The sequence below is a fragment of the Motacilla alba genome, chromosome 1A (assembly GCF_015832195.1).
Source record: "Motacilla alba alba isolate MOTALB_02 chromosome 1A, Motacilla_alba_V1.0_pri, whole genome shotgun sequence".
Lineage (NCBI taxonomy): Eukaryota > Metazoa > Chordata > Aves > Passeriformes > Motacillidae > Motacilla > Motacilla alba.
The window spans coordinates 9,708,287-9,736,234 of NC_052031.1; the positions used below are offsets into that span (position 1 = coordinate 9,708,287).

Consider the following 27,948-nt stretch of genomic DNA (forward strand, 5'->3'; position numbering starts at 1 on the left):
GTTGCAAATCTTTTTTCTTGACCTTCCTTCCTTCCAGATTCTTTGATGAATTTCAATAGTTTACATCCCTTGGGCCCTCTCAACTGCAAGCTTATTATGAGAGTAAGGGTCCTTTTGGTGCCAATGCTCTTTTTGGTTTTTTTACTTCTATTTTTTTTAAAGAAATTTCACCAAGGTCCATTAATAATGGAGGTGGCTTACAGCAGATTTCATCTACAATGTTTGCAGGTTTTTTTAGCCAGTTTATTTGTTTCATTCCCGCATTACCATTGTACCTCCTGTTTTTTTCCTTTCCTCCATTTCCCACATTACCATTGTACCTCCGTTTCTTTTTCCTTTAGATGCCTAAATGGTTGGTTGAATTCTATTATTTTAGGGAAGTGACAGGGTTTAGTAACCCTGTTTTTTTTTCTTTTTGTTGCTACTTCTGCATATGTGGATTTTTTTAAAAACTCAAGAAGCATAAGCATATTGAAGACCTTAATAAAAGCAAATATGCAATTTTCACTCCCTTAAAAGCACTGATATAAGGGAGGAAATTATACTGCTTGCTTCTCCTATTAAAAAATGTCTGTATAGGGGCAGAATGGCTGGATGTCTTTTTAATGTCTTTTTCCTGTAGCTGTCAAACTCACAAAGCTCACAAAGCTCACAAGCTGCCCTCTAAACTGCCCAGTTGTGTTTGTGTAGGGCTATGCCACAGTCAAAGGACTCAGCTCACAGTCCTTATTGAGGTCCTGGTGAAAAGGCATATTGGTTCAGACACATCAATATGCTACTGAATCTGGGTTTGGGGTCACAGCATGCCCAGAGAGTCCTGAATCTGTCAGCACACAGCCTTATATCCTTCACTCTTACACTTGATTGCAACTTCTGACAACACAGCTCTAGTTGCTTCTGCTGTATGCAATCATAAATAGGTCAGATACAAGCCATATATTATACTTTGATTTATTTGTAGGTATTGATCGAGTTATCCAGCATCTCTCAGCTTGACAACACTCCTCGGTGGTATCCTCTTAAAGAACAGAGTGAAAACATAGATCATGGGAAATCTCATTCTGAAAAGAGTAGCCAGCAATCCCCAAAACCCTCTGTCATCAAGAGCAGAAGTCATGGAATCTTCCCGGACCCCTCCAAGGGTAGGAATGACTTGGTGCACCTGATACAAAATATTTTCCCAGATGATGTGTAAACCTTTGCTATGTGTAAGTTCTAATAGAAAAATAAAGATACTGGTATGAAGTTTGTATACATTTTTTATTAAAAATGCATTATCTCTGTGATTGATTAGTTGGAGACAAGGCTTAAATTGTCTCAGTCTTGCCAGCCAGTTTACTGAGCAATTATGTCCTTAAAACAGCAGCATACAGATTATACTACTACTCTAGATGTGTTTTGCATATCTGCTATAGATTCTGTGCCCTTTTGTTTTTCTTGATAGACTTGGGCAAACTCAGTACATATTTAGCTTTCTATTTTCCTTAAATATTCTATGGATATATTTTATCTTCTGAAAATTTTCTTCTGAAAATGCCACTTTAATATTTTATAGATCAACAATTATGCTGCAATAATGCATATGCATTTCCAGTCAATGATAATGGATTGTAGCACATCTCAGTAGTACTGGAAATCAGTGGAGCTGATGCAGTAGAAATATACTAATGTTTACAAAAGCAGAATTGATCTCAGTGTCTCCTGGTTCAAGAAATTGATCTCTAATTCTTTTTTTTATACTAAGTAGTCAGTGGACAGGTGCTCTCTTAAAACACATTATGTGTCCTATCAAAGCAAAAAACAAAATGTGTCCATCTACAATCCAGATGAGAGCCCCAGAGGGACAAGACTCTGCTCCATCTCCTCTCTATTTCTTTGTTTAACATTTTGCCAGGGACTGGTGTCTATATAAGATGTGTGTCTGAATTAGAGGTAAGTATAAGATATTGTAAGTTAGGCTGTCATTTTCCTGTTGGCATTATTCAGGATAAAATGGCTTGCATTTGCTAAGTGTTTGGTGCTGGTGTAGGTGATGCTGCTTAGCCTTGACATAGTAGAGAATAAAAAGTGGGAAACACTATACCATCATTCGACCAGTTTGAACCAGCACAGGAGGTCTAATTCACGGGTGATAAAAAAAACAATATTAAATAAATTATTGTCTGGGCAAGGTAATAGTGGGGAAGGAGAAAACAATGCTTCATAATAGTTTCCTAATGATGATATACCCTGATGGTTTAAATGGAAAGGCAAAGCTTTATCTTTATTCCTTGTTTTGGAATTCAGCTAGAAAGACCAGTCAAGAGAAAGGGAATGAAATTGTTTGTTTTTAATAAATGCAAGAGTTGTGCTTCTTCATTTTCCTGGTAGACATGCAGGTGCCCACCATTGAGAAATCCCACAGCAGCCCAGGGAGCTCCAAGTCTTCTTCTGAAGGCCATCTCCGCTCTCACGGTCCTTCTCGCAGCCAAAGCAAAACCAGCGTCACTCAAACTCACCTTGAAGACGCTGGGGCAGCCATCGCCGCTGCTGAAGCAGCTGTGCAGCAGCTCCGCCTTCAACCAAGTAAAAGACGCAAATAAATTCCTCAGCATGGCAGCTTAATGTTCATCTGTTGCCTTTTTCCCTGCTGTCCTTCCCTTTTTGGCTATTTTCTATTTTTTTTTTTCTGTTCTTGGCACACTGTGCTCACTCTGTTCAATGTCTTTCTTTGTGTGCCTGTGTGTGAATACATATAATTACAATATACTCTTGTATTTAGAAGTCTTTTATTTATTTGGTTATTTATTTATTTTATAAAGACTGCAGTGAAACTGGCTGTTTCTCCATCAGTCCCTTCACTCATGGTCCATGATGTTCCATGGTTGTGCATGACTCACAGAGAAGTCCATTGTGTTTTGATATCACTAAATACCTACCAATGAAATAATCAAAACCTGCAGAGATGCAAATGCCAGCTCTTCAAATTGCATACAAGATTGAGACCACGTTAATAACAGGATGTATCTATAAGCAGTAATCATGAAGAACAGTACTATAGTCACAAAAGGAGATTTGAAGTTAAAGAAACTTTTTTTTTAACTACATGGCTGAGATTTCTATTTTTGAAACATGACTGTAAATATCTATTTTTTTTTTTTTGGAAAGGAAATATAAAGCAACTTTCTTTATATCTCAGATAAGAATGTGTTAGTGATGAGCAGAACAGAAATACAATAAAAACATTAAACACAATAATTGCAAAACCATTAAACACACAGAGCCAGTTACAACATCAGATTTCAACACTGTTGTCAAGTTAGCAAACTCAAAGGGAGTTGAGAGCTAAGTCAGGTGTCAGAGTTCAATTTTTTAAGTAGATTTTTTACCATGGATTGATTAAGGGTCAAGGTAGATTTCATCTGACAACTTCAAAAAGGTTAAAATAAATTAAAACTATTCAATTCAAAAGGATTACTCTCCAGAGTATACTTCAGACCAGTATCATCTGATTGCTAGCTGAGGGTTTAGTTGATGACAAATTAAATCTCTCTGACTGTGAAGTCATTGTGTTTGTCTTTAGGATTTGTTGATATGCCATAAACTCACCATGGTATAATGCAAAACTGGGGGGAAATTATTTCCCTTGTCTTCACTGTCATTAATACAGAAACAGCCAGTTTTGATACTCTTTAATGCTGTGCATGTGGTGTCTCTTTGGTGTTTGAAAACACTACTTACTTAAATACAGAAAAAAAACACTTCTGTTTGCATGAATAACATTTAAGCTGGTTCCATCTGAGGATACATACTCTGGGTTTCCATTTCACCCACACTGCCACAGCAGCACATAAAAGCGGTCAGTCTAATCATGCCAGGAAGCAGCACAGACACAGCATAGCAGGAGTCCTCCCTATTCAAAGAACTCAGTCTGACAATCTGCCTCCACCAGCCAATGACAACAAAGACCAAAGTCAACTAGCCCTCAGGAAAGTGATGTCTGATGGACCAGTCAAGCCTGAAGGAGGTGAGCAGAAAGACATGGTTAAGAAACCAACTACATCCCAAATACTTCTTGCCATGTCAACTAATTCATTGCAATATTTAATTATTTGTTTTACCCCTTCATTAAGTGCTGTAAATGTTAACATGAATCAAGAACTCTGCTTGATTTTTCCACATATCAGTGCATAAATCCATAATGAAAAACTGTGCTAAGAAGCATTATGAAGCAACAAATGTGTGCACTTCCATTCCACTGGAGTACTTGGAATTCTGTTGAAAAGTAGTATAGCTTTGCTCATGTTGTTGCCTAATAAAAAGCATGCATCCAAGCTGGTCTGCTTAAGCATGATTGGACATTTCTTGTACTGTGACAAAAACCTAACTGCACATTTTTGTTTCTAAAAATGTAATTGGGACAATAGCAATTCCTGTTTCCTCTTTCAACACAATTATCATGTCTACAGTCATTAGCATAGATAATTTTTCAAACCACCAGTGGAAAAGAAGGGAGTTTTGATCCATGTATAGCTGAATCTCTTGATAATTTTCCTATCAGCATATTTAAAAATTATTTTTTACTTGTAGGCACCTGTAATACCACATATCATCAATTTATTCCCTCATCACAAATAAAGAGCCAGAATCTCAATCAGTTTAAATTGCCACTGTTCTTTTGACTTCTGAAGCATCTTGTTTATTTCCATGGAATCTGAGGGATAATCCAAATAAATGTACTGACTGAACTCCCTGATATTCTTTTGTGCTGTAATCCCTTCCTAAACTCTCAAGATGCACTGAAGGTTTTTCTGTCAACACCATTGCACACATTGGACAATATAAGTTGGCTGAAAGGGGTGCTGGAGAGAAAGAGGAAATGGTACTTTAGACAATATATTCTAAAGGCCACAAGTCATTTGGACAACTAGTGTGATGTTAAAACAACTAATAAACAGCGCAAAAGTAACAGGTCTTTTTAAGTATATTTAGAAATGACAAGTTTTTTTTCTTAAGGGGGGCCTTTACAATTCTTCCATAAATCCAGGTATTTATACAAACACACACACACACACACACACACACACACACACACACACACATTGTATTTCAAATCTAGACACTCAGCTCAGGCAGAACCATGGAATGTCGTGGTACAAGCTCAGGTGTCGTGTCTGAAAGCTACATACCACTCCTGGGGGGTAGACCATGACTCTTATGATCTTTTGAGATGTTGTGTCTGTCGAGTTTTATCGCAAAGACTCATAGCCCTGTGGTGATACCTTTCACGTAGATAGGTAATGCAAAACATTTTGCTTGTGATGTAAGGTTGAATATATAAGGTTCAGATATATTTTTATAATAAAGAAATAGTGAGTCTGTTGGCTTCAAGTGCCTGTGCCAACAATCTGTTATTCTATCTTTGCTTTTAAAATTGCAAGAAGAATACATACTGATATGTACTTGGCTCTGCAATATCGGAAGCATCATAGAGAATTACGGGAATAAGAGTCCCGATTATAAATAATAAGAGTCCACATTATAGTAATAAGAGTCCACACTAATCTATAAAAGGTTAAAATTGTTATGAAGACATGTAGTACTTTTGTCTTTTTACTCCTGACAAATAAACACAATGCTTGGTCACCTACACAATGCTTACAAGTCTGGTTTCAGACCTGTAAGATGTTTTGGCTTTTCTTTATTGTTCCAAAGATAGTTTGTCCAAATTTATTCATGTGAGGTGGGCCAATAGTTACCATTTTGAGGTTAATGACACTTATGGCTTTCAGCAGGAATGAAAAGCAAGATGATTTCACTGCAGTTTTGTGCAGTATGAAAGTAAAATGAGATGAGTCTATAACCTCTAATGGAAAAAGCACCAAAGATACTCAAACCAGCTTCCAATTTATAGACTTCTTTGTGGGACGAAGAGATGGTAAAGAAAGGAGAGATTTCCCCTTCATTGTGAACTATGAATATCAGGGCATCGTCAGTTTCCCAGTTCATTCCCAAAAAGGGATGATGCATGTTTGTCATGCACACCTCCAGTATACCCTACTTTATCGGTAGCTGGAAAAGGACGCATTAGAAACTGGTTTTAATGACTGGAACAGTCATCTTGGCAAGTTAGTAATTTTTTGTTACACAAAGCCCTTTACTAAGGAAGACATTACAGATAATACACTACATTATTATTATTTTTTTACCACAGCTATTTTTCTGTGCATTTATTAAACAGCACCTTTTAGAGCAGTTGTTTGGGTTTTTTCAGCCTAAGTACACAACAGTGGTGGAAATCATTCTATGCTGTGAAGTCCTTCTACACCTAAGATAGCCCTCAGAAAGATCATCCTCCTTTGATCTTGTCTCTCAATAGCTTCATTTTTTCCCTTGAATTCAACTGGTTCTAGAAAAAACAACAACCCAAGCAAGACAAGGATCCTCAGTCATTCTGACAATGTCTCAGAGAAATCATTGTCTACTTCTGATTCCTAGGACCCATTCTATTAGGTCTATTTTGTCAGCAATTAATTGTGTGTCTGTGGAGAAGTAACAAGGATATCATAAACAAGATCAGCACCTATAGCATAAATAGCATATTTCGTCAGTTTTTCATTGAACTGATTTTTTTCTGTATTCCTTTTAAAGAGTAAAAAATATGTTTAAATCAATCTGCTTAAAAATTAAGGTGAAGATGCAACAAAATACATTGGTTTTTGCTGAGAACCTTTGTAAAATCCAACAGTCAGCTACAGCAGCTAATTAAAAATAAACCCTGAAGTATAATTTTGTCATTGCCCATGAGAGATAAGAGTGTGATCTACAAAGAAACCAACTGCATGCTAAAATTTCCAATCACGTCCCTCAGAGAGGAACAGTAACATTTCAGAGCCAACTCTTTGAAGCCAGAAGTTGCAAGGGATCCAGTCAGAGGACAGTTTGAGTTAATTTGATTTAGGTTTTGTACAATATATGAATCATTTCCAATTACACATTCACTTAAATATAAGCACATTTCCTTCAATATAAATCTATGTATTAAGAGTTTATCCACCAGATGAATCAGTTTTAGACACAGTGAGAATCAGTCCACCACCTTTGCAGTCAGTAATTTATCCCACAGAAGGATCTTCTCATTATATGGAATTTTCTTGGTAGGTCAGTTATGTTTTAAATAAATTATTTTAGAGTTCTTCAGATACTTGAAAAAGTGGAGATGTTCTGATTATTTAGAACACCACCAGTTCTCTGGATACATGCATATGAAAGAGTAGGTTTATTTGGAATATAATTTTTACTGATTTTATACAAAAAAAGTCTTTTCAAACCTAGCTTATAGATTTAAAGGAATGAATAATATGCTTTAGTTTTAATACCTTTCAATGAAGTGAATAAGAAAGACAAGGAACAGAAAAAAAACTTCAGCATCTGTGTTAAGCAGAAAGATGCACTACCTCTGCCTCACTATAGTAGAAATTTGATTGGCTTGTCCTTCTTTGTAGAGGAAAAGATGCCAGCTTTTCCCCTAAAGGACAATGATTGTACAATGAAAAAATCAGTTCCTTTATTACATTAGAATATCCAAGGATGAACAAACCCCCATTATTTTATGACCAAATTAGAGAATATCTAGAAATTTATTTTGAACCTTCCTAGCATCTTTGAAGAACAGTAAATTAATATTTAAATAGCAGGTAGCTCAGTAAGTGAATTTTAAGTCTCAACATCATTGCAGCCCTATACATTTTTTATTCTTTCCAACAGACACTCATGTAAAAGAAGATACAAGTCAATATGCTATTGCTTATATATCTTTTGTTGATGGGTGCCATAGGCAAATCCTCTTCTATTTGTCTCACGTTATCCCAACCCGAACAAAGCAGCAACCTGCCACAATAAAAACACTGCTATACTCCTCACCTGAACTAGTTAGCAAATGTTAAAGATCGAGAGAAATCGCCATGTGTTTCAGTTAAAGATCCAAACATCCCTATTAATTTAAGGTAATACCAACATTATAATTCTACAGGAATTTCTGTCTAATTTTCAATAATGGAAAAATTTTTCCAAGATCAAATTCCTAACAACTTAAAATCACAACATTTCCTTAAAACATCCTCTGACACATGTACCTGGTATTATATTTTTTGTCGCTGAAAATAGTGGGGTGGGGGAGGTGGGGGTGAGGTGGAGGGGAGAAAATGGAGACCCACAGGATTTCATAGAGAACATTTCATCTTTTACATTATGCATTTTCCATCATGACACAACAGCTTTTCCAAACAGTTGTATGTCAAAGGATTTTACTGGTTGGGGAAGATCTACTCTCAGAGCTGATAGTGTTAGCTAGAATACCTCCCGTTACAAAACTCTACATCAGCGTTTTCAGAATGGTACCTAATTAAATCTATCAATTTAAACATCTCAAAGAATGCCGGTTTAAAACACTTTAGTTCAAAAGGTAGCACACCTGCTTATAACTGTCTTGAGCCAACAACTTTGACATGAGTTCATTCAAGTGTCAACATAATAGTTTAAAGCTACACAGAAATGTGATGCAATGCATGCATCCAGACATCATCATCACTGTACAACCCATGATACAAGTCTGAGCCAGAACTGTGTAATTTCTAGCCACTTAGCTGCAAGAAATTAAAATTTATATGAATTTTTCTTATCACTAAGTTCTATTTGCTGGCTTTAGCAACAATGGAATAAAAAGAAATTGATTCCTAGGTTACATAAATCTTCTCAATTGGATATGATTGTGGTTTCAAATACCTGCTAATTTGGGATCCCTTTTGGTCTGTATCCATTTTCACACATTTGATAGGCAATGTCATGTTTTAATTTCCTACATTATTTTAGGATATTTCCTTCACACTTAAATAATTTATAGCCCAAAGCTGTTTAGTGACTCATGTCACTAGTTTCTTAATTTCCATGTTAAATGGGCCTTCATATTGCTCCAAATAACCCATTTCCAAGAGTCATTATCAAAACAAGAACAGTTTGTCCCCACTCTCTGCAGATAGCAGAGAATGTCTTTTCAACCTTGTTCCAATCTAATAGCTGGCCCATTTTGCTTTGGTTATTCCTGCTATTTACTCTTTCACCATTTTAAACTGACATGTAATTTCAGAGAATTGCTCAGCTTCTTCATTTGATAACACTTATTTCAAAAGTATTTTTTCAACATTCTGTAGGGTAGACTAACCCTACAGAGTGCATGGAAAGTTATTTCATCCAAATTGCTTTCCTGGGTAAAGAAATTACTTCAGTACAGCTTAAGAAATGTGTTCTTCTTCTGTTACTCATCTCAAATGGCAAATTTCTCTGTAAAGCATTGTCTTGAACTTTCACAAAGTACCCCAGCTCAGTATGTGGTCAAATCCGTGTCTAATATACAGCTGTGGTTGAGATGGGTGACATCATGGCTTAAAGTCCTATTCAGTAAGAGGGAGCATTAGCGAAATAAAGTATGTTGGCTGACCTGAGGTAGATGTGTTTGATCACCAGTTGTTTATGTATCCCCAATCTGTTGCCAGTTCACAAAAGATGCAACAAGCAGTTCCAACAACAGTTTTACCCTAGCAGAGCAAGCTGGAGCAGCTCTTGCTTTTAATGCTAGAAGACACTTCATAAAAACATGAAAACTAGCATTTAGGGCACTTTGAGGTTGGAGTACTTGAAACACAAGGCTACTGAGAGTGAAGGGCAGCCAAGCTTCTGCCAAAAGACACTGTATGAGGTGCCCAGTCTGTTGGTCATCAGAAAATTACACACAGCACATGGGTGCTTTCACCTTCTTCCATGGGTTTGAATCTCTTTGAGAAGACTCAGAGTGATGCTTTCAGCCTTTTTTTTCACCCAGAGTTTCTCATAAGATGGACAGTTAAAAGAACAATTTCTTTCAAGTAATTAGCGGCCAATTGCAGAAATTTAATCCTGAATCCACACTTGAAGGCATTTTTTTCCTCCTCCTGTTTGGTTCACAAACAGAACTGGCATTCCCAATGTGTTTTGACAGTGTAATTTCTGTTTCTAGACATAAACTGGAAAAGGGGAACATCTACAGTTTATTCACCAGGACAAAGTGCTGGTTGAGTCTGTTCATTCCTTCATGTGAACCACAGAACTGTGAAGTCAACTTTTTAAAATTTATGTCTTTAAAAAATCCGTTCACTGTAGAAGAATGGCAGAAGTATCTGAGAGTGCTGGATTGTTTCCATTTTCCTGCTGACTGATTTAGTAGCTCCTGGTTATAGGTCTTGTGTGAATGATCTACCTTCCCTGTATTAAGTTTTAACAAAGATTCCTCTCTGTTGTCTGTTGAAAACAGACTTTTCTGAAAGATAAAGTGAAATCATATGCCTTCCAAGCTTTCCTCTTTTACTGGTTTTAATACAATATTTTGTTCATACGAAGGCATGATGTTTTTCTTGGCCCTAAAGGTCTTTTTTCTTACTGGGTCCATCAGCCAAAGCATAAGCAAATACATATTTTTGCCATACTAATAATAATTTTAAAAAGTAGAAATAAAAAGATAGGGCTGAAAGGGGGGCCAATGCTAACCTCCATTTTATTGAATCAGTAATTCTTTTCCAAAAAGGCATAAGGGTTGAATTTGTCATGTCCAAACGTCATTCTGTTGAATTTTTTTCTTTTTCCTGTAAACCATGCAGAGTATAAAAGGTATTTATCTAACCATTATAATTTTTGGGGGGGAAACCCTGGTCCTACACCAGGTATAAAATTATCATCCACTTTCTTGGAACCTGAAAAAATTACTGTAAGCAGCTGAGAACTTTTCCAACTCATTTATATATTATTCACTAGAATGATTGACCTAAAATTTTGCTCATGCCAGAGCCTGTAAAACAGGCAGTTTAACAGAATCACTCAGAGGCAGCATTAACACCACATTTCAAACTACCAAATGTGACATATGTACCCATTAACACCCATTCCAAGTAGAGAACATTTCATCTCATCGAGGGAACTACGAGCTCAAATAGGATTAACAGATGAAAATTAAATCAAACCACAACAATAGCTTTTTATAATAGGAAAATCTGTGTCCTATTTCAGAGAAAGCAGCTCATATTACAGTTTTAAACTTTCATTTCATATTTCTATTCTTCACAGTTAAATGGCTGGGCAGCTTAGATATAACGATATTGCAGTCCTTAGAAAGTGCCAAGCACCTGATAAACTGTGTGAAGAGTTTACAGAAATAGGGCTGGAGGGGATGAAGGGATATCTCCTTTCACCCAGAGAGAGGCCAAATGAAGGTGCATAATGACCTTCAGTTAAGTTTTGTCTCTTTCATCTGCTGAGGCCTGAAGAGTCTTTGCTCTAAAAATGTAAGGCTTTAAGAATCATATGCAATTGGCAGCAAGAGCTTGCCTTTGACAAGTATTTTAAAAGTTTTTTAAGCCTTCTAAGAGTTTTTAAAAGTTGCTTATTGAGTTGATTTGGTTTGGAGTTGTTTGGGGGGGGAGGGCATCGCTTAAGAGCCAGAGAATAATTTGCAAAAACAAAGGGCAAGGAAGCAATGAAACATGGCTCTTACACACTCTGGGTACTTAATATTCAAATGATGAAAAGCACCTTCACCTGTTCCTATTCAGATAAGCATTGTAGATTTCTGTAAAGTAAGACTGTGCCTTGTAGCTTCAGGCACCTGGGTGATATCAGATGACAATATCTAATCTTTGGATCCAAGTGAAGCCATATGAAACTGTTCAAATGCTACAGACCAAAGCACCTCCTGCCAGAACTTTTATGTCAAAATCCATGGACAAAAAAATTTTCTAGCATAGGCAGATATAAGCAGAAGCTCTGTAACTCAGAATTAACCTGCCCTAATACCATAATTAAAAGTAAAATTAAAACTCAATATAATGCAATGTTGTCTATCCTTTTTGTCAATATGAACCCAATTGACCAAACAAGGTGGAAATTGTTCTGACACTTTCAGGACTTCACAGACCTTATATAGACTGGTAAGACTAGAGGAGCAACAGAGTGAACTCAGACTTTTTTGTTAAAGTTTCTAAGACAATGTTTGCATGTATTCAAAGAGAAAGGCCAGGACTGCCAATGAGTGTGCATACTAGTTTCTTGAATATAAGAGCATGGAACTAGGTCTATTATTTCCACATGGAGTAGAAGTATAACCATAGTTATACTAACTCTCAGGGAAAATATTGCATGGCAGCAAGCATTGCCACATCATCAGAACTGCAAAGTTTTGTGTATAACCAGCAGAAACTTAGAGGTCTAGATGTATCTGTAAAATCCTGACATGTAGAAAGTGTGGGTGTCTCACACGTTATGAGATGATCTCTGTATCCAGATTCTGAATTTGTCACGAAACCAGCTGTAAATCTATTTGTGGATTTCATTTCTTGTCACAAACTGATACTGTGATTCATCACTTTCATGGAGCAGACAGGAAAAAAAAAAGAATAACATTAAACTTTAGAATTTTTAAAATCCAGTCATGAATCTAAACTTGGATCCATTATAACCATTCACCAAGTGACCTTATGGAAAAAAAAAATTGACATGGAAATTTATGTGAATTGGTGAAAACAGTAGAAAAACTAAAAATACAGCATACTGAATATATAATCAGGATACAGATGCTTCAAAAGAAACAGCTATGCATTGATTATAAATAGATGAAGCAAAACTTGTAACCCATTTCTAAAGGCTTCATTCAAGCTTTTCTGTATTGAACTACATTCTAGGTTCTTACTGGTTTTAGAAATCCACCAGTAAAGATACAAGAAATTACTTCAGATACTAGTTTTTACAGCAAATTCAGTAAAAAAAAAATCCTAGATATGAAAGATCCTTTCAGGCCACATATGTTATGGTGGAGATATATGCTACACTAAGTAAATTCATGCCTAAGGGAAGAACTGAAGATTCTTTTCCGTGCTGGCACAATATTGTTTTGGCTTCCATGGGTTTTGCAGATATGTTGATATCCCATTTGTACTCACCTCTGAGGCATTTGTCATGCCATGGCACAAAAAAAGCCAACAAAACAACCTAACCTATAGGAACCCTCAGAATTCCAAACAGAAGACATTGGGAGACATACAGGTCTGGCAAACACAGTGAGAACTGAGGTAATGAATGATTTTGGGACAGGCATGAGAGAGCCACAACTCAGGCTGTTAAATACAGGGAAACTGGCAATAATATGTTATAACCAAGAGTCTGACCTCCCGTCTCTGAAACATCACTCTTGCCCAGCATTTCTGAGCAGCATTTTGCTGACATGTCACCACAGGCATAGGAATTCACTCACAGCACCACCAGTTGAAAGTGATAGAGCAACCACTGCACACAGCCATCCCAGCTAGCTGTCTCTCTGGAAATACATGTGTGGCTTTCCTTCAGGTGAGATATTGAGAGTATCTGCTAATAACACTATGATTTTAAAATTTATTCCTTTGTATTTACATCCAAGAAGGCAGCCTATGATTAATGTATAGAGTCATGGAATAGAGCTAAAGAATAATTTTATCTGAAAACAACGTAGACTGACAGATTTCACTTTTGGCTGTGGGGAACTGTGGAACAAAGGAGATTAATAGAGTTGAAATTATAAAAAAGTTATGTGACAATTTGATTTACCAGGGAAGACTCACCATGGAGAATAAGGATTCCTTATGCCAATTCCTTGGGATTGCCCAAGGATTGATGATATAAGAATTGCTTCATTTATTGCTTCTAGTTCAAATTACTCACCTGTTTTTGCATTATGTTTGAGGAGTTACACTCAGCTTCATGGTTCCACATCAGGCAGCATGCAGTTCTTCACCAAAAATATTATTTAATTAGTCAGAGATAAAAAATATTGATTGCCAGTTTAAAGCAAAACACTGTTGGGGCTCTGGCTCTTATTAAAATTCCAGTTAGATACTTGTCTAATTTATTTTTAAAGAAGAATGTCTTATAACTACTTTTATAGGAGTTCCACAGTTCAGCAAAATAACATAAAACCTCATTAAGTCTTCATAGAAAAATAATTTTGCAAAAAATTATTTTCTATCTTCAGTATATATGCTCTGTAGGTTGAAATAGATGAAACATGAAAACAGAAGATGTATTAGAGGACATTTAGAAAAAAAAAATCCCCAAATCTGTATTAATATTCCCAGACAACTGTGTTATTCAATATGACAATAGCTGCTCTGTTGTTCCTGTATTAATTACTATGTGTAATGTCACTGTGTCCTTTTTCCTTTGTATTTCTCAACTTGCAAAATGCAAAATACTGGATGATTTGTTCATGCAGTGCAGTAATGTCCAAAACACAAAATAAGGCAATCTGAAGGAAAACTAACATATGGTATACTAACCCCAAATGTTATTAAATTAGATTAAGGCATCTCCCATCAAATTATATTCATTACAATTCTATGCATGTACTAAGAGAGATCCAGATGAGCAGGAGCAGTTGAGAAATATAATGCATAGCTGTGTTATGTCTGAAGAGGGGTGGGGATATTCTCTGTGACTATAGGTTGTGCGCTTACACGTTTGCAAACTCCTCTCCTCAAAATCACCTAATGCAAAGAACATCTCATAAGGAGTATGAGGAAGGCCCAGTGGGGCTTTCATTTTTACAAGATTATTGTATGAAAGGTTTCAGATGAATTACTGGTTGTCTGCCACTTTAATCAGAAAAGCAGTGTTAACCATTCTATCCCAGTCTTTTTTGTTTTTTCCTTCAGGCTGTTGATTTGAACTATTAAGATGATGGTAGAAAAAATGTGGTGGTGTACTATTTGGTTTAGAGCACCTTATTCTCTACAAAAACAAACTTCATCTGCAAAATATGATAAAGCAATATTTGAATGTAAATATAAAAGTGAAAATGTTTGCAGCATGTGATTTTGATAAATTACATTTTTTTTTAATGTCAGTGGTACTGATGTCTTACAAGTTTTTAGTAACCAAATGTTCCTGCCCTGTACAGCAAGGTCTGCTAATCACCGACCTGCAGAAAGTTCTGTCTCCACTGGCTCATCAGCCAGTAGCTTTGGCAGTGGATACAGCATGGATAGCGAAGGCAGCAGCAGTGCCACGGGAGAGAATAATCTATTTCCCATCCCAAGAATGTAAGGTTTTTCCATTCATATATTGTATCCTCCATGCACAATTTTCAGCACTTTCACTGTGCCAGTCTTCTTCTTACGTAGTTTCCTCTGCAGACTTGAGTTGTGCAGTAGAATAGCAGATAAAGGGGTTCACACTTTTATTCTGCTTTGAGCACTGAGCTGTTAATAACCAATATTCACTGCTGAGCGCTGAATTGTTGATAACCAATCAAACCTCTGCCTTAACCTTGTGAATTTCTTCCTGTCATGTAGGAGCTGCGCTGTCTCAGCCTTTGATGCAAGTGTGTAGAGATGGGCTTAGCTTATCTCTTAAAAGTACAGCTATTGTAGGATTGAGAAAGCTTAGTTTAAGTTTTCAGATTTTCCTCCCTCTGTAAAGAGATGTTGCTAGTGTAAGGGGAATTCATATTCTGGATACTGCCCAGCTTTTCCCAAGTTTTTAGGAGTGTCAGAAGAATTTCTCAGTTCTTGGCTGGAAAAAGCTTTTTGGTACAGAGTCCCTGTAGGAATTATTAAGCTACTATCAGTGTAATGATCCTATAAAATTATCAATTTTCCAAATTTTTTACTTAGTTAAGTACTCCACAGAGAAAGGATTTGTCAGAATTTTTTCACCTTCTCTGTCAGCATGCACCATCATTTATCAATTTCATTTATATTCCCTAACAGGGCAAAGTAACTTCTGATCAATTTAGTGATTCTGGCCTAAAAAAAAAAAATTACAGATTGATTGTTCTTAAAATATTAGTTGGTGGTCATTGTTCATTCATTGTCTGCAATAGTTGTTCAATATTTTCTCTGGAACAAAAAATTTTTGCTTGAAGTTGGGAACTAATAGTTGTGAAAATTTCCCTTGAAGCTGTGAACTATTAGTCACAAAAGATAAGCTTCCTAGAAAAACTTGAATGAAGTAAAAATTCTCTAGAACTGTGATATTTCTGAATATTTGTCATTTTAATAAATAAATTTAAATGGTATTTGTCTACATCTTGTTAGTAACTAAAAAGTAACTAAAAGGAAAATAGAGATAAATCTAAGACTTCAATCTCACCTTCAGAATCTAGGAGGATTATGTAATCTTAGATTTTAGGGTGCCAATTGTTTGATTTGTCTTGTATTTTTCACTCATGTTGTTCTAAGCTAAAAGGGGGGGGGGGGAAAGACTGTCTTTGACAACATCAAAAGAAAAATAAAAATATTGGGTTGTCATTCCTAGTGAGAAAAGCAAAGATACATGAAATCTTTGCACACAATAACACAAGATGGAGTGCTCAAGAGAAATTTTCAGTTCACACATGCCAAATTTGAGTCCAAATACCATCATTTACTGTGCATTGAGTAGCAATGTGACAGTACTTACAAGTTACTAGCAAGTACCTACCTAGTAGGTACTTGCAGTACCTACCTAGTTACTTGCTATTTGGCTGACAGACTCATTGGTCTCATAAGCCTGAAATCAGCCCCACTTCTACTGAAAAAGCAGGAGGAAGTCTCCACAGCTTTGGATTTTCTCATATAGAGATATGTTCTCCTTAATTATACTTGATTAAATAAAATATATCCACATCTCATTTTTTTAAGGCTACACTATTTTTTTTAATATGGCATTTCAAACTAAGTTGTTTATATGCTTACAGAGTATTTAAAATTACACAGGAAATTTATACAGGCAGGACCTGCTTCATTTTTCATGTTAGTTCCCCAGGGCTTTACATAGCAATGTAAGGAAAATGAATGACAAAATAACTGTTTACCATCAGATCATTCATGGAGAGAATGTTTAAAATAGATAACTGTTTCCATTTTGAATTCTGCATAAAATTTCTTATTTATCTGAATATATGTATAATTGAAATTCTACTCATTGTTTGCGTTCATACTGGCTTGATAATGACTTCAGGGACTCTGAGCTTGTACACTAATTCAGCAAATCCATAAGAACACAGCTTACAATTTGGATGTGAAGTATTAAGAAGGCTAAATATTTTTAAGTATCTTGGCATTTAATTTCTTTTCTTGGTTATAAGATCTCAGCTTAGACTAAGTTTCTGGTCTATCAATAGAAATTGGTGGATATGCTGAGTTTTAAACTCTTTGTTTTAATCCAAGTGCTTTTAACCATAGCAACAATTAGTCTTGAAGCAAAATAAAATAATTAAATAGTGACACCATGGGAATTGTTTGATGAGGTAACTAATTAGAATACTTGCCAATATTAGGTAGCTATAACTATCAAGGGAAATTAATAATTATTATACACTTACATAAATTTGAATATATCTTGTAAAGTCTGTCTAATTTTTTTTAAATACTCCTATTATCCAGTTCTAATATTCTTGAAAGCTACTCATGTTCTTATCTCTGATAAAGACCAGATTCTCTGTGCCTTTGTGTTTAGTAACCCTTTATAGCAGTACATTGGCTGTAAAATAAAATTCATTTAGAATGCAAAGGTGAAAAATAATTGAATGATGTATAATGAATATAACCCTTGGGACAAGTAATTCTTGTATCACATTTGTAGTGATTTATGAAGCATTATCTACAGAAGAAAGAACAGCTTTCAGTTAAAACTGGGTACAAAATCACTTGAAAAACTGTGATTTTATACTAATTTTTTAGTTCCCAGTGAATTTTGACAATTTCAGACATGAAGTTTTCTTCTCACAGGTAGACACTTTTCTACTCACAGGTAGAAAAGAACAGTGCTGACCCTTTAACCCCCAAAGAATCACATGCAACTGAAGATGATGCCTTATAGTCTCTATCACAGCAGTCAGAGTCTTAAGGCAAAAAGAAAACTAGAAGCTCAAATGTTTGAGAGTGATTGTAATCATGCCTTTGAGCTTGCAACAAGTATATTTAAAGATAGCTTATATTTTACCTAACTTTCACTGGGTAAAAAGAGACATTAAGATTCTAATGCAGGTTCTTTCTACAGAAAATGCAGGAAAATAGTGAACTCTAGGGCATGCTTTATTCCACTCTTTTTAAGATTATTGTTAAATTTTCAGAATTGTTTCCTATGTTAAATCTAAACTATAAAGTAAAGCAATAATTTAAGAAGATGACAACCACAAGTAGGCCTTACCTTTAAAGTAATGGTATGGTAGATCAAATATAAATTTTTATGACTGCTTATTATATATTTCACTGTTGACTATAACAAGATAAAGGGAGGAGAGAAGATATGCATCCCCAGACTGATGTGGGGCAGGTAGCAGACAGCACTTGGTGGACCCATTCTGTAAGAATGTACAGAATGTGATTGCAGCTGCCTTCAAAAGAAAAAAAAAGATAATATTCTTAAAAGAACCAAGCCTCATTGGCTTAGATGTATCGTTGTTTTAGCTCTTATCTTTATATGGTTTTATTGACAAGAACAACCATATCTTTTCACAGAGGGAAGATGAGCCAGAATGGACAAGATCCAGTAAAGCAGTCGGGAGTAGGAGTAACTGATTCAGAAGGTAAAAAGAAATGCAAACAGCTCTACAGTGGTACCTCATTTTTTTAGGAAGGATGTGCCTATTTCTTTGACTTGTCATGCTATGAAAAATTAGTCCGTGCTCTCTTTGTACTGTAGATTAAAATCCTGACCTTCATTTTCTCTAGGGGCCCTTTACACAGAATGTCAGTGTAATCAGTCTTCAGTTTAAATGAGAATGGTGTCCTACCTGTGTATTTAAAGTAATTAAATAGTTAGATTACAATGCATAATATATAGTAATATCTGTCTTCTGATGTTCATTGCTTTCCAAATAAAACATGCAAAGTATGGAGCTCACTCAATACTCAGTGGAATCAAAGAATATGTCTAATGCCTGTCAGGCTCTATTTTTGTAACATTTCATAATATTTACTTCATAAATCAATTATTAATGTTAGTGTTTACATAAAATATTAATTTAAAATAAAAATATTAGCTGAGCAGGCTTGACTGCTGCACTTAATGCACATGAGCTGTAATGAAACATTTATTGGATTGGGAAATCCTGAGTGATTTTTTTTTTTTTTAATATATTAATGTGGTGCTGAGAAAGAAGAAGACATTGTAATATTGGAGCTGGAAAGCACCTGACCGAATGACTTTCAAAATTTCATTGGGAATGTGATTATCTTTTTTATGTGTAATAATGCAAAAACACATGAAAGTGGAGAGTGTTTTGTACTGAAGGACACGTTATTAAATTTTATTTCCCTTTACATATAAGGTATATTCTTTCAAGTGTATGTTTATGTTGACCTCAAATTTCAGGTCGAATATAAGACTTATCATGATCTTAATTTTATTATTAAAATAAGACCTTTTTCATTTAGATTTTGATTTCAATGAAGCTTTGAGTATTATTTGATTCATAAATTTAAATTTATAAATATAATTGAAAAATTGATCTTAGGTTTAGTCATTTAAAAGAAATCAACATTTTTCAGCTTTCTAGAATCTCTATACATGAGGAAATAATTGCTGTTTCCATATTTGAGGTAAAAGCAGTCTAATGTTCCACAGAGCTGAAGAAATCAAATTAGAATTTACAGGTAGATCTGTAAAGTTCTCTTTTCCAAAGCAAGAATTCTTATTCATGTATATGCATTTTACTAAAAATTTCCATACATAGTACTCATTAAAAAATACTTAATAATTTGCTTTATCAAGTATCAAATAATTTGATAATCTTCCTATCAAAATTGAATTTTTCAATAGTATATTTAAGCATTTCAAAAATATCTGTTTTTTAAAAGCGAAATGGTGGGATGAAAATGGGAAGTTGGCAATTTTTCATTTTTATTTTGTCATGATGAGTTTTATACAGATTTATAATTGTAAAAAATTATTTCATTATTCACCTTTTCATTATTTTGTTCATCATAAGTTGTCCCTTAGGTTACGTCTTGGATCCTAAATTTCACGGCCTACATATACAAAATATTTTCATTTCTTATTGGTATTAATATTTACCCCAAACCCAAACAAAAACAAGTAATAATAAACTAAACAATACCCAAAACACCTTTTGAAACATTCTGAAAGATGTGTATGTAACATTTGGTTTGAAATTACCTTTCCGAAGTTGTTTCTTCTTGTCTTCAAAATTTGCAAATGACTCAAGAGCTGCTATTTCCTAATTTTCACTTACAATGCAATTCACCTCTGCTACCTTGGGAGCTCAAGTGTTCTAACTTCTAGTCTGATAAAATGACTGGTTCTTATTGGGTGTTTTTTGCCATTGAGAGAGGCTGGTGCAGTCAGCCTGGATTTCAGTGTCTGATTTCTAGCTGACTAAGAGGGGAAAGGTCAGTGTCAAAGGATAAATTAAACTAAAAGCTGGAAAACAATTCAATAACCTTTGACTTTCAGCATGTAAATGTAATTATCTTTTGGCAAAGTAGTTCAGAATTTAGAGAAACTCAAGATTAACTGAGAATTACTTCAGTATTACAGATTTATTGTGGCATTCTTTTTATAGATGAATAGAAGAGAATGAAAATCTTAAAACCATGCATTTTCTGTAGTTCACTTACCTGTGTTGTGGACCAGATCAGCTCTGGAGTTAAGCGGAAGCAAATATTCATTCTCTCTTTTCATTAACTGTAGAGATCTCTCACAGCTGGCATTTGTATTCTTATTTGCAAATAATGACTTAGAGTTACATTTAAAACTTTTTAATACTGGTAGTCTTTTTTTTTTACATTTTCAGATATTCTTAGGGCATAACTTCTGGAAAAAGTAGCCTTGGGTTAGTCTCTTCAAAATGGTGAAGAATAAATTTAGTTGATGGAACATGCAGTTCTACTGCTGTGTGAAATGTTTTAGTCATCCAAGTCATTCACACAGGCCTGACAAATGTGGCAGGGGACTCAGAGGATCTTTAAGACCAGTAGCTGCAGGCAAAGAAAGGTGAGATCCTCAAATGACAATGAGAATTGGTTTCTGCCTGGCTGAAACAAAACTGTAGCAACAGGGTTTGAGTTCAGCTCACGGGGTATGACAACAAAATTTAGGCATTTACATAAGTGTAATTTTTTCCATTTCCATAAGTGGAATTTTTTCCAGGGAAAAAATTCTCATTTTGTAATTGTCTGTCCTCTTGTGTTAATGTTTTTTTTGGGAATAGTTTTTGTGCTTTTATCAAATATCAGTATAGTTTTAAACTGGAAAACAGTGCTATTTACTTTGCTGACATAACCAAATGGTCAATATAAACAACGGTGATTCTGTCGATTATAACCTTTGTTTCTCTGAATATATTATTTCTCATAGTCTGTATCTTTGTACTACTTAATGATATAAAAAAATCAGAGTTTTGTTCTTGGACACTGTATTAGTTATTTTTATGATATGCATTGTTGCATGCTATCTTACTCTGGGCATTTTGCCCTGAGCAGATGAAATATTCATCTTCTTGAGCTTCAGTAAATCTTATTATACATATTGTGGTCTTCATTAAGTTATGCAAGCCAACTTCTGTATTTGTTTCAGAAAGTGCAATATACCTTGTTCAAAGATTTCTTATGACTTGATTAGAGTATTACAGATATTATAAAAAACTCAATTTCACCCATGTAAAGATTGAAACTAACAATTAAAAGCACATGATTGATACCTTGATTCAGTTGTAGATCATAATTGGTCCCTCTGTCCTGTAAGGTTGCTCAGCCAATCGGCTCCAGATGTATTTTCCATCTACCAACCAGTTATCCATTTAAAAATATATGGGGAAAATATTTCTATATATTTTAAAAGTGTGAATTTGCTAGGTAATCCCGAGATGCCATTACTTCTAATAGGAGCGAGATATATAGATATAAATAGCATTGTCATGGAAGTGTTGTATCTTTTCCTGTTGAAGATTCTGTATGCATGCAAAATACCATTCCTCAATCATTCTTCAATCCTCAAGCATTGAGGTTCATCTCAAGCACAGACTCTTTTTAGGAGCTTATCAAGGTGTTTTTGAGTGAATGAGCACTCATAGTGCTTTTGTCATCCTCTGTGGCTTGCCTTATTGTTGTGAGGATTTTCAGTTAGAAAGTTGTAATCTTTCTATAGGAGCAGTGTAGCACCTCACCCAAAGCTTCCAAGAGAGTGGGTTATTGAACCTTTTTTTTTCTTTTTTTTTTTTTTTTAAATTACCCTCCAGTCCATGTATTAAATACTAAAAACTTCTGTTCACTGTTCAGCCGTGTCTCAAAGGTTCACTTTATGGTCCAATGGTCCTTTGAGCCTCATACTTTAAATGTAATTAAACAAAGTTCTCTGAGTAAGAAACTGCCTCCCTCTACAGATGATTGAACATGAAGAGAAATTTTCAGAATGTTCTAGTAAAGCCCCAGTAAATATATTTCCATAGGACAACAGAAGGAAGAGATTTGTACTATTTCAAAATCTAAATGTGCACGCATAATTACTGAATTTCTACAAAATTATACAATAGATATATGTTCTCATTTAGTATAACCTTTGGTGAACTCTTGAAGGAGTTTTCGTATTTTTAATTTTTTTGTCATGCTAGTAATATGCCTAAATTAGAGATTAAAGGAAATAAAAACAACTAAAAGCAAGCACAACAACAACAAGCCCCAAACATATTTTTTGATCATATTCTAACAAATTTTAGAGTACTGTGGGTTTAATTTGAACGATTCAGAGTAGTCGAAGATGCAAAAAACACCCTTTTTTTCTTTATTTTTGAGCTCTGTGGTTCATCAGCCAAAATGATAAACTAAGAAATTCAGAATGGTTTAATTTCTTATCACTGTATTTCAATGATTTAGGCAGTCTAATCTTTATTTATGACACAAATTGTTGAAATTCTACAGAAACCCTAAAACATGCTAGAAAATAATTCTAATAAGATTTTGGAAAGGTGCATGACCCTCTGACTTGGAATAATTTGACTTGTAAATATTCCTTTATAGCCTTCTGAATCATCCTAGTGAAATTTTCATCCACCCTTTCTTCACAGAATAGACCCCGGAGCAAATTGTCTTGCAAACTGTTTCACACTGTTTCTCCTGAAGAGGAGCACCCAGGAGTGATAAGTGGATTAGCTCTCTTGAGTAAAACGAGGCATGAAACAAACTGACAGAATAGGCACAGCTAACCAATGCCATATTCTTTAGAGTAATTAAAACTCAGAAAAAATAATTCCTTTTCACTTGCTCTTAAATTAGGCTAAAGTACACTCTTTAAACCACAGGACTCGGATTACTATGACTGAGAACAGGCTGAGGGATTGCTGCATCTCATACCTTAAAAAAACTAGCATTTTGATTTCTTTTAAATCCAAAGGTTGAAATATCAGAAGTATAATATTAAACCTTATGGGGATGCTCAGAGAAAAATGCCCTAATATTGGACCTTCAACCAGAAAGTTATGAGGATAAAAAAGGTAGATGAAGAAAGTTATTAACAGATAATTATGATACAGTTACTGAGATTTGCAAATGCTTTTGTATATGCACAAGTCTGTACTTTGATGTCTGGTTTGTCCAGGCTAAAGATAGGAGGTTTACTGCAGGTGAGTAACTTTCTTGCATTAGAACAATCAGAGAGACCAACTTTCCTATGGAGACGGGCTGAGAGTTGGGGCTGTCCAACCTGGAGAAAAGAAGGCTCTGGGGAGATCTTGTTGTGGCCTTGAAATAGACAAAGGAGACTTACAAAAAAAAGGAAAAAACATTTACCAGGGCCTAAAGTGACAATGGTTTTAAACTGAGAGTAGATTTAGATTGAGTATATGAGGCACTGGATCAGTTTCCCAGAGAAGTGATGGATGCCTTGACCCTGGCAGCATTCAAGGACAGGTTGAGCACTGGCGGTTTGAGCAGCCTGGTCTAGTGGAACGTGTCCCTGTAATGGGGTAGGGTTGGAAGTAGATGGTCTTTAAAGATCCCTTCCAACTGAAACCAATCTATGACTCTTTGCTATGAAAGGGTTGACAAAGATTTTTGAAGGGCTCAACACACAAATTGCAAATATGCCTGCTCAATGTGAGTGATGATCTGGGAGCTGCTGTCAGCTCAGGTGTTACAGAACAATTACAGAGGTTAAAACATTTCTGTCCTTCAGCAGTGATTTCTTCTGTACCTTTGATTAGGAGCATCAGACACCCACATTTCACACACTTCTTTCAGTGTTCTGTTTTGAACAGATAGGTCAGTTACTTTGCATCAGGAAAATTCCACTTTCTTTTTAGTTTCTTTGGATTGTTTCAACTACTGAAGCAACATGAGAATGTCACATGTACAGTACTGGGTGGCAAGAACATGAGAACTGTTATTTCAAAGGAAAATTGCAAGTATAATTACATAGCATACAACTGCTCATTTCTATATTTGTGTCAGAAAGTGACTGAATAGACAGAGGAACTGTGAATTCACATGCTGGAGTAGTCTTCTATTTACCTACAGATCATAAACTAGTACATATTTATTTTTCTTAAATTTGATTAAATTGAACTAAACTGAAAATTTTTATCTTCTATAACATGATTCCTGACTCCCAGCAGTATAAATAACAGTATATAGAGCAGCAATAAATGACCAAGTCAGAAGCAGTGACTTTCACCATGGTAGAGAATAGTTCTGTGTTTCTGGACCAAGGCTTAAACCAATTCTTATTAAGGCCTTTTTAGATTGGTATTTAAAACCACAGGAAGCATCATCTATTTAGGTCAAATACTATCTTTGATGTTTGCTGTCTTCCCAACAACTCAAATAATTCTGGTTTTTTGCACATTTAATCCTAACATATATCAAAATGTATGAGAACCTGGAAAAAATCTGGAATTGCGAGTATTTTTTTTTTTAAACAACAGAGTCTTTTACTGACTATGAGATTGCTGACTTGATTCTAATGAATATTGATCCATGGATGTAAAGAGAAATACAGACAATCTGAAATGTTACCAATATTTCATCACCAGTCAGATTACCACTGACTTGAACAGTGGTAATCAGTTGAACTTGAACAGTTCAACAGTGGTTGAACTGTATTTTTTAGTTTTGAGTTCATGTCATGTACATAGCAAAAGAAATTGCTGTATATTTTAATTTTCTTTCCTCAAGAGCAATATAAACATGTTAATCTCTTTCTAAAAACCTGTTCTTAGTTCTGTTATACCTCCTTTTATAGTCCTATTACCCTTCTGGTTTACATCTAGAAAACATTTTTTTTTTCAAAATAAAATATTACTGATTAAAATGTGATCCTTTCCCAGGAAGATATCTAATAGAAAGAAGAAGAATTGCCAAACTTCTTTACTATCCCTTTAAATAAAAAGTCTAAAATTCAACCTGACTTTGTTTAAACTGTCTTTAATATAAACTCAAAACCTTGCTTTCTGCCATTACCTTCTAGCAAGGGTCTGCCATCTACTACTTGACAGCATAATTTTAATCAATGCCAATAAAATTTAAAGCAGAAAATACCAGCAAGGGTAATTTCTCACATGAGCAGCTGCTACATTACAGAGCAAAAAAAGGACTTAAGAGAATAGAAAACAAGTACTGAAAGCACTTGCAGATAGTGTGTCATATGCTGATTTTAAGAATTTAAAAGATCAGATACACTTTTCTGTCACAAGGGATCCTTAAGCAAGGAGTCAGGCCTATGCACTGACAGTATTCCTTGTCCTCTCTTGTTTTTTAAAAAGAAATCTATATTTTATACATGTCCCCTTAAGCTAGGAGTAGCCTTACTACAAATGCCTAAAACCTAAACTTTAAAAACTGAGTCAAGATAAACAGCAGCCTTATAAACCTAAGTATTATCAGCTTTCTCTCTAAACTCTGAGAAGTAATTTTTATCTATCCCCAATTGGCCCCACCTTCTAATTTCCCACCTGGCTCTCCAGTAATAATTGAAGCAATTAGCTTTGTCTTCCTGAGGTATTTGCCTGTATAATCCAGCTGGTTTTCCTAGAAAGAAGCAGAAAGAATTTAAGTTTAAAAAAATAGTTTACAGCCAGAGATAAAAATAGAGGAAAAGAAGGACAAGTTCTGTGTTCTTGTATCCACATCACAAACAACATTGATTTACAGTGCACAAATCAGCCTATTTCTGAACTGTCACTGTAAAGTGTCATCAAAAGAAAAGTAAATAATCAAGGGAGACTGTGCTTAACTAGTAGCTGGTCTACAGTTTCTGCAGTTCTGAGTTCTGCATGAACTTTGACTAAAAGGGTATTAGCCCTTAAATTATGTCTCAAGATAATTCTAAAACAAAATGACTTTTTAAAGTTTTAGTTTTAAAAATTCTGCTCTTCCCATGGGATCTGTTTAAATTTTTTTAAAAAATTACTAAGAAGACAAATGAAACAACAAAAAATCTGAGAAGCACAAGTATTTATTCTGAAAACCAAAATATCACGCCTTTGAAGAAATACTTCAGTAATCACCTGAAAAGTTAATTAGTTTGCTTAATATTATTAATCCTTTTTATTGGCCTAGCTCTTAAATACATTTCTGTTAACACAAAACTTCTTGGAACTTTCAGAAAGCTTCTTTTGGTGCCTTCTTGGAGTTGCAATGAACTCAGAGAGTTTGATCTTGGAACCAGAATGCTAATAATTCCATCAAAAATCTGCCAAATATATATAGCTTAATTTCAGAATAAAAAATATTTGTCGAATTCTGGAACCTGTCTCTTTTAATAGGATGTGGTTATGAATGAAATCTGATTTAATACCATCTGGCACATTTAGTATAAATAACCAGTTAATAATGAAGACTGTCAACACTGGAAAGCAAGCAAAGGGATCCCCCCAAAATGGGGTGAGGGTGAAGGTGCTGGAGTGTGATTAACTGAACCTGTCTGAAGAAGGGCTACTTCATCTAGTGAAAAATTTAAAATAGAAATAGAGTCACTTTCCATGAAGAATGTTCATTTAGGATCAGTAAAAGTCAGGATGAGGCATTAATATGATAGAAGGTGAATTGCTAAATCCTAAATGTTTTCTCCTCTGTCATGAAACTGAAACTAGGACTTAAAAAGTAGAGCTTTTAAATGTCAGTTTCCTGGAAAATTCAGGTGACCTCTTCTTTTTAGCACTATGATTAGGATCTGGAATTTTGTGCATGATCCAGGGGGGAAAAAGTAAGTAAAATAGATCTGTTCTAAAGTCAATAATATTCAATACTCAAATACCTATAGACTATTCTGCAGTAGGAATGATGTTAAGGGGGCTTCAAGAGGTCATCCCAATGATTCAAGACACAATATTGTTCCTAAAAGGCATTTTTTAACTTGCACCAAAAATTCTAAGTGCTTATAGAGACATCACTGCTTCATTACTCTGTTCTATTGATTTATTATCTTTAACAGTAACATGTTTTTCCTATGTTCTAGTCCAGTTGCTTGATAAAATTAATAATCAAGGTCAGAAATAAGAATTGAAATCCAAGAGCTTCCATTCACAAATACAGCATATTTTATCAAGCACTTCCTGTAAGTAGATTATTCTAAGATTGCCTACAAACAATAACACAGCCGTTCCTACAGAAGAGTTCTGTATTAGAACTTCACTTTTGCTATATTTATTTGAAATGTAAAAAAACCCCAAAACCAAGATTGTCATAACCTGTTTCTAGAGACTAGAGAGTCCTTTGTAGCTCCTTAATGTCTTAAGAGTCTTATTTTTTTTAGGATAATTTTTAATTTACTTAGAAATTAAATTATTATGCGGGGGATTCAGAAAAGAGGTTTTTTTGTTTACCATCACATATTCTTGAATACAACCTCTTTTTTTTTTGGACTGATATTCTGTTACTTTGGAATGCTATTTAAATGCAGATAAATCTAGAGCATTTCCAGGTG

At 34.9% G+C, this 27,948-nt stretch overlaps 1 protein-coding gene and 1 long non-coding RNA gene across 3 annotated transcripts in view; one reads left to right on the forward strand and one right to left on the reverse strand.

Annotated features, from left to right (window-relative positions):
• The window catches only part of PCLO (piccolo presynaptic cytomatrix protein), a 324,823-nt gene that overhangs the window by 260,596 nt on the left and 36,279 nt on the right, over window positions 1-27,948 (forward strand). Inside the window, exons 19-23 of one of the 2 annotated variants that reach the window (XM_038154510.1) lie at window positions 962-1,142; window positions 2,371-2,565; window positions 3,824-4,006; window positions 14,987-15,128; window positions 18,531-18,598. In XM_038154510.1, coding sequence (XP_038010438.1) covers window positions 962-1,142; window positions 2,371-2,565; window positions 3,824-4,006; window positions 14,987-15,128; window positions 18,531-18,598 — 769 coding nt within the window. The remainder of the gene's footprint in view (window positions 1-961; window positions 1,143-2,370; window positions 2,566-3,823; window positions 4,007-14,986; window positions 15,129-18,530; window positions 18,599-27,948) is intronic. The other variant, XM_038154511.1, reaches the window with a different exon arrangement.
• On the reverse strand, window positions 2,428-21,146 carry LOC119708295. Its single transcript, XR_005259019.1, has 3 exons — window positions 20,191-21,146; window positions 13,753-13,819; window positions 2,428-2,555 (listed from the first exon to the last, which is right to left on the reverse strand). It is a non-coding gene; the product is annotated as an uncharacterized LOC119708295 (long non-coding RNA).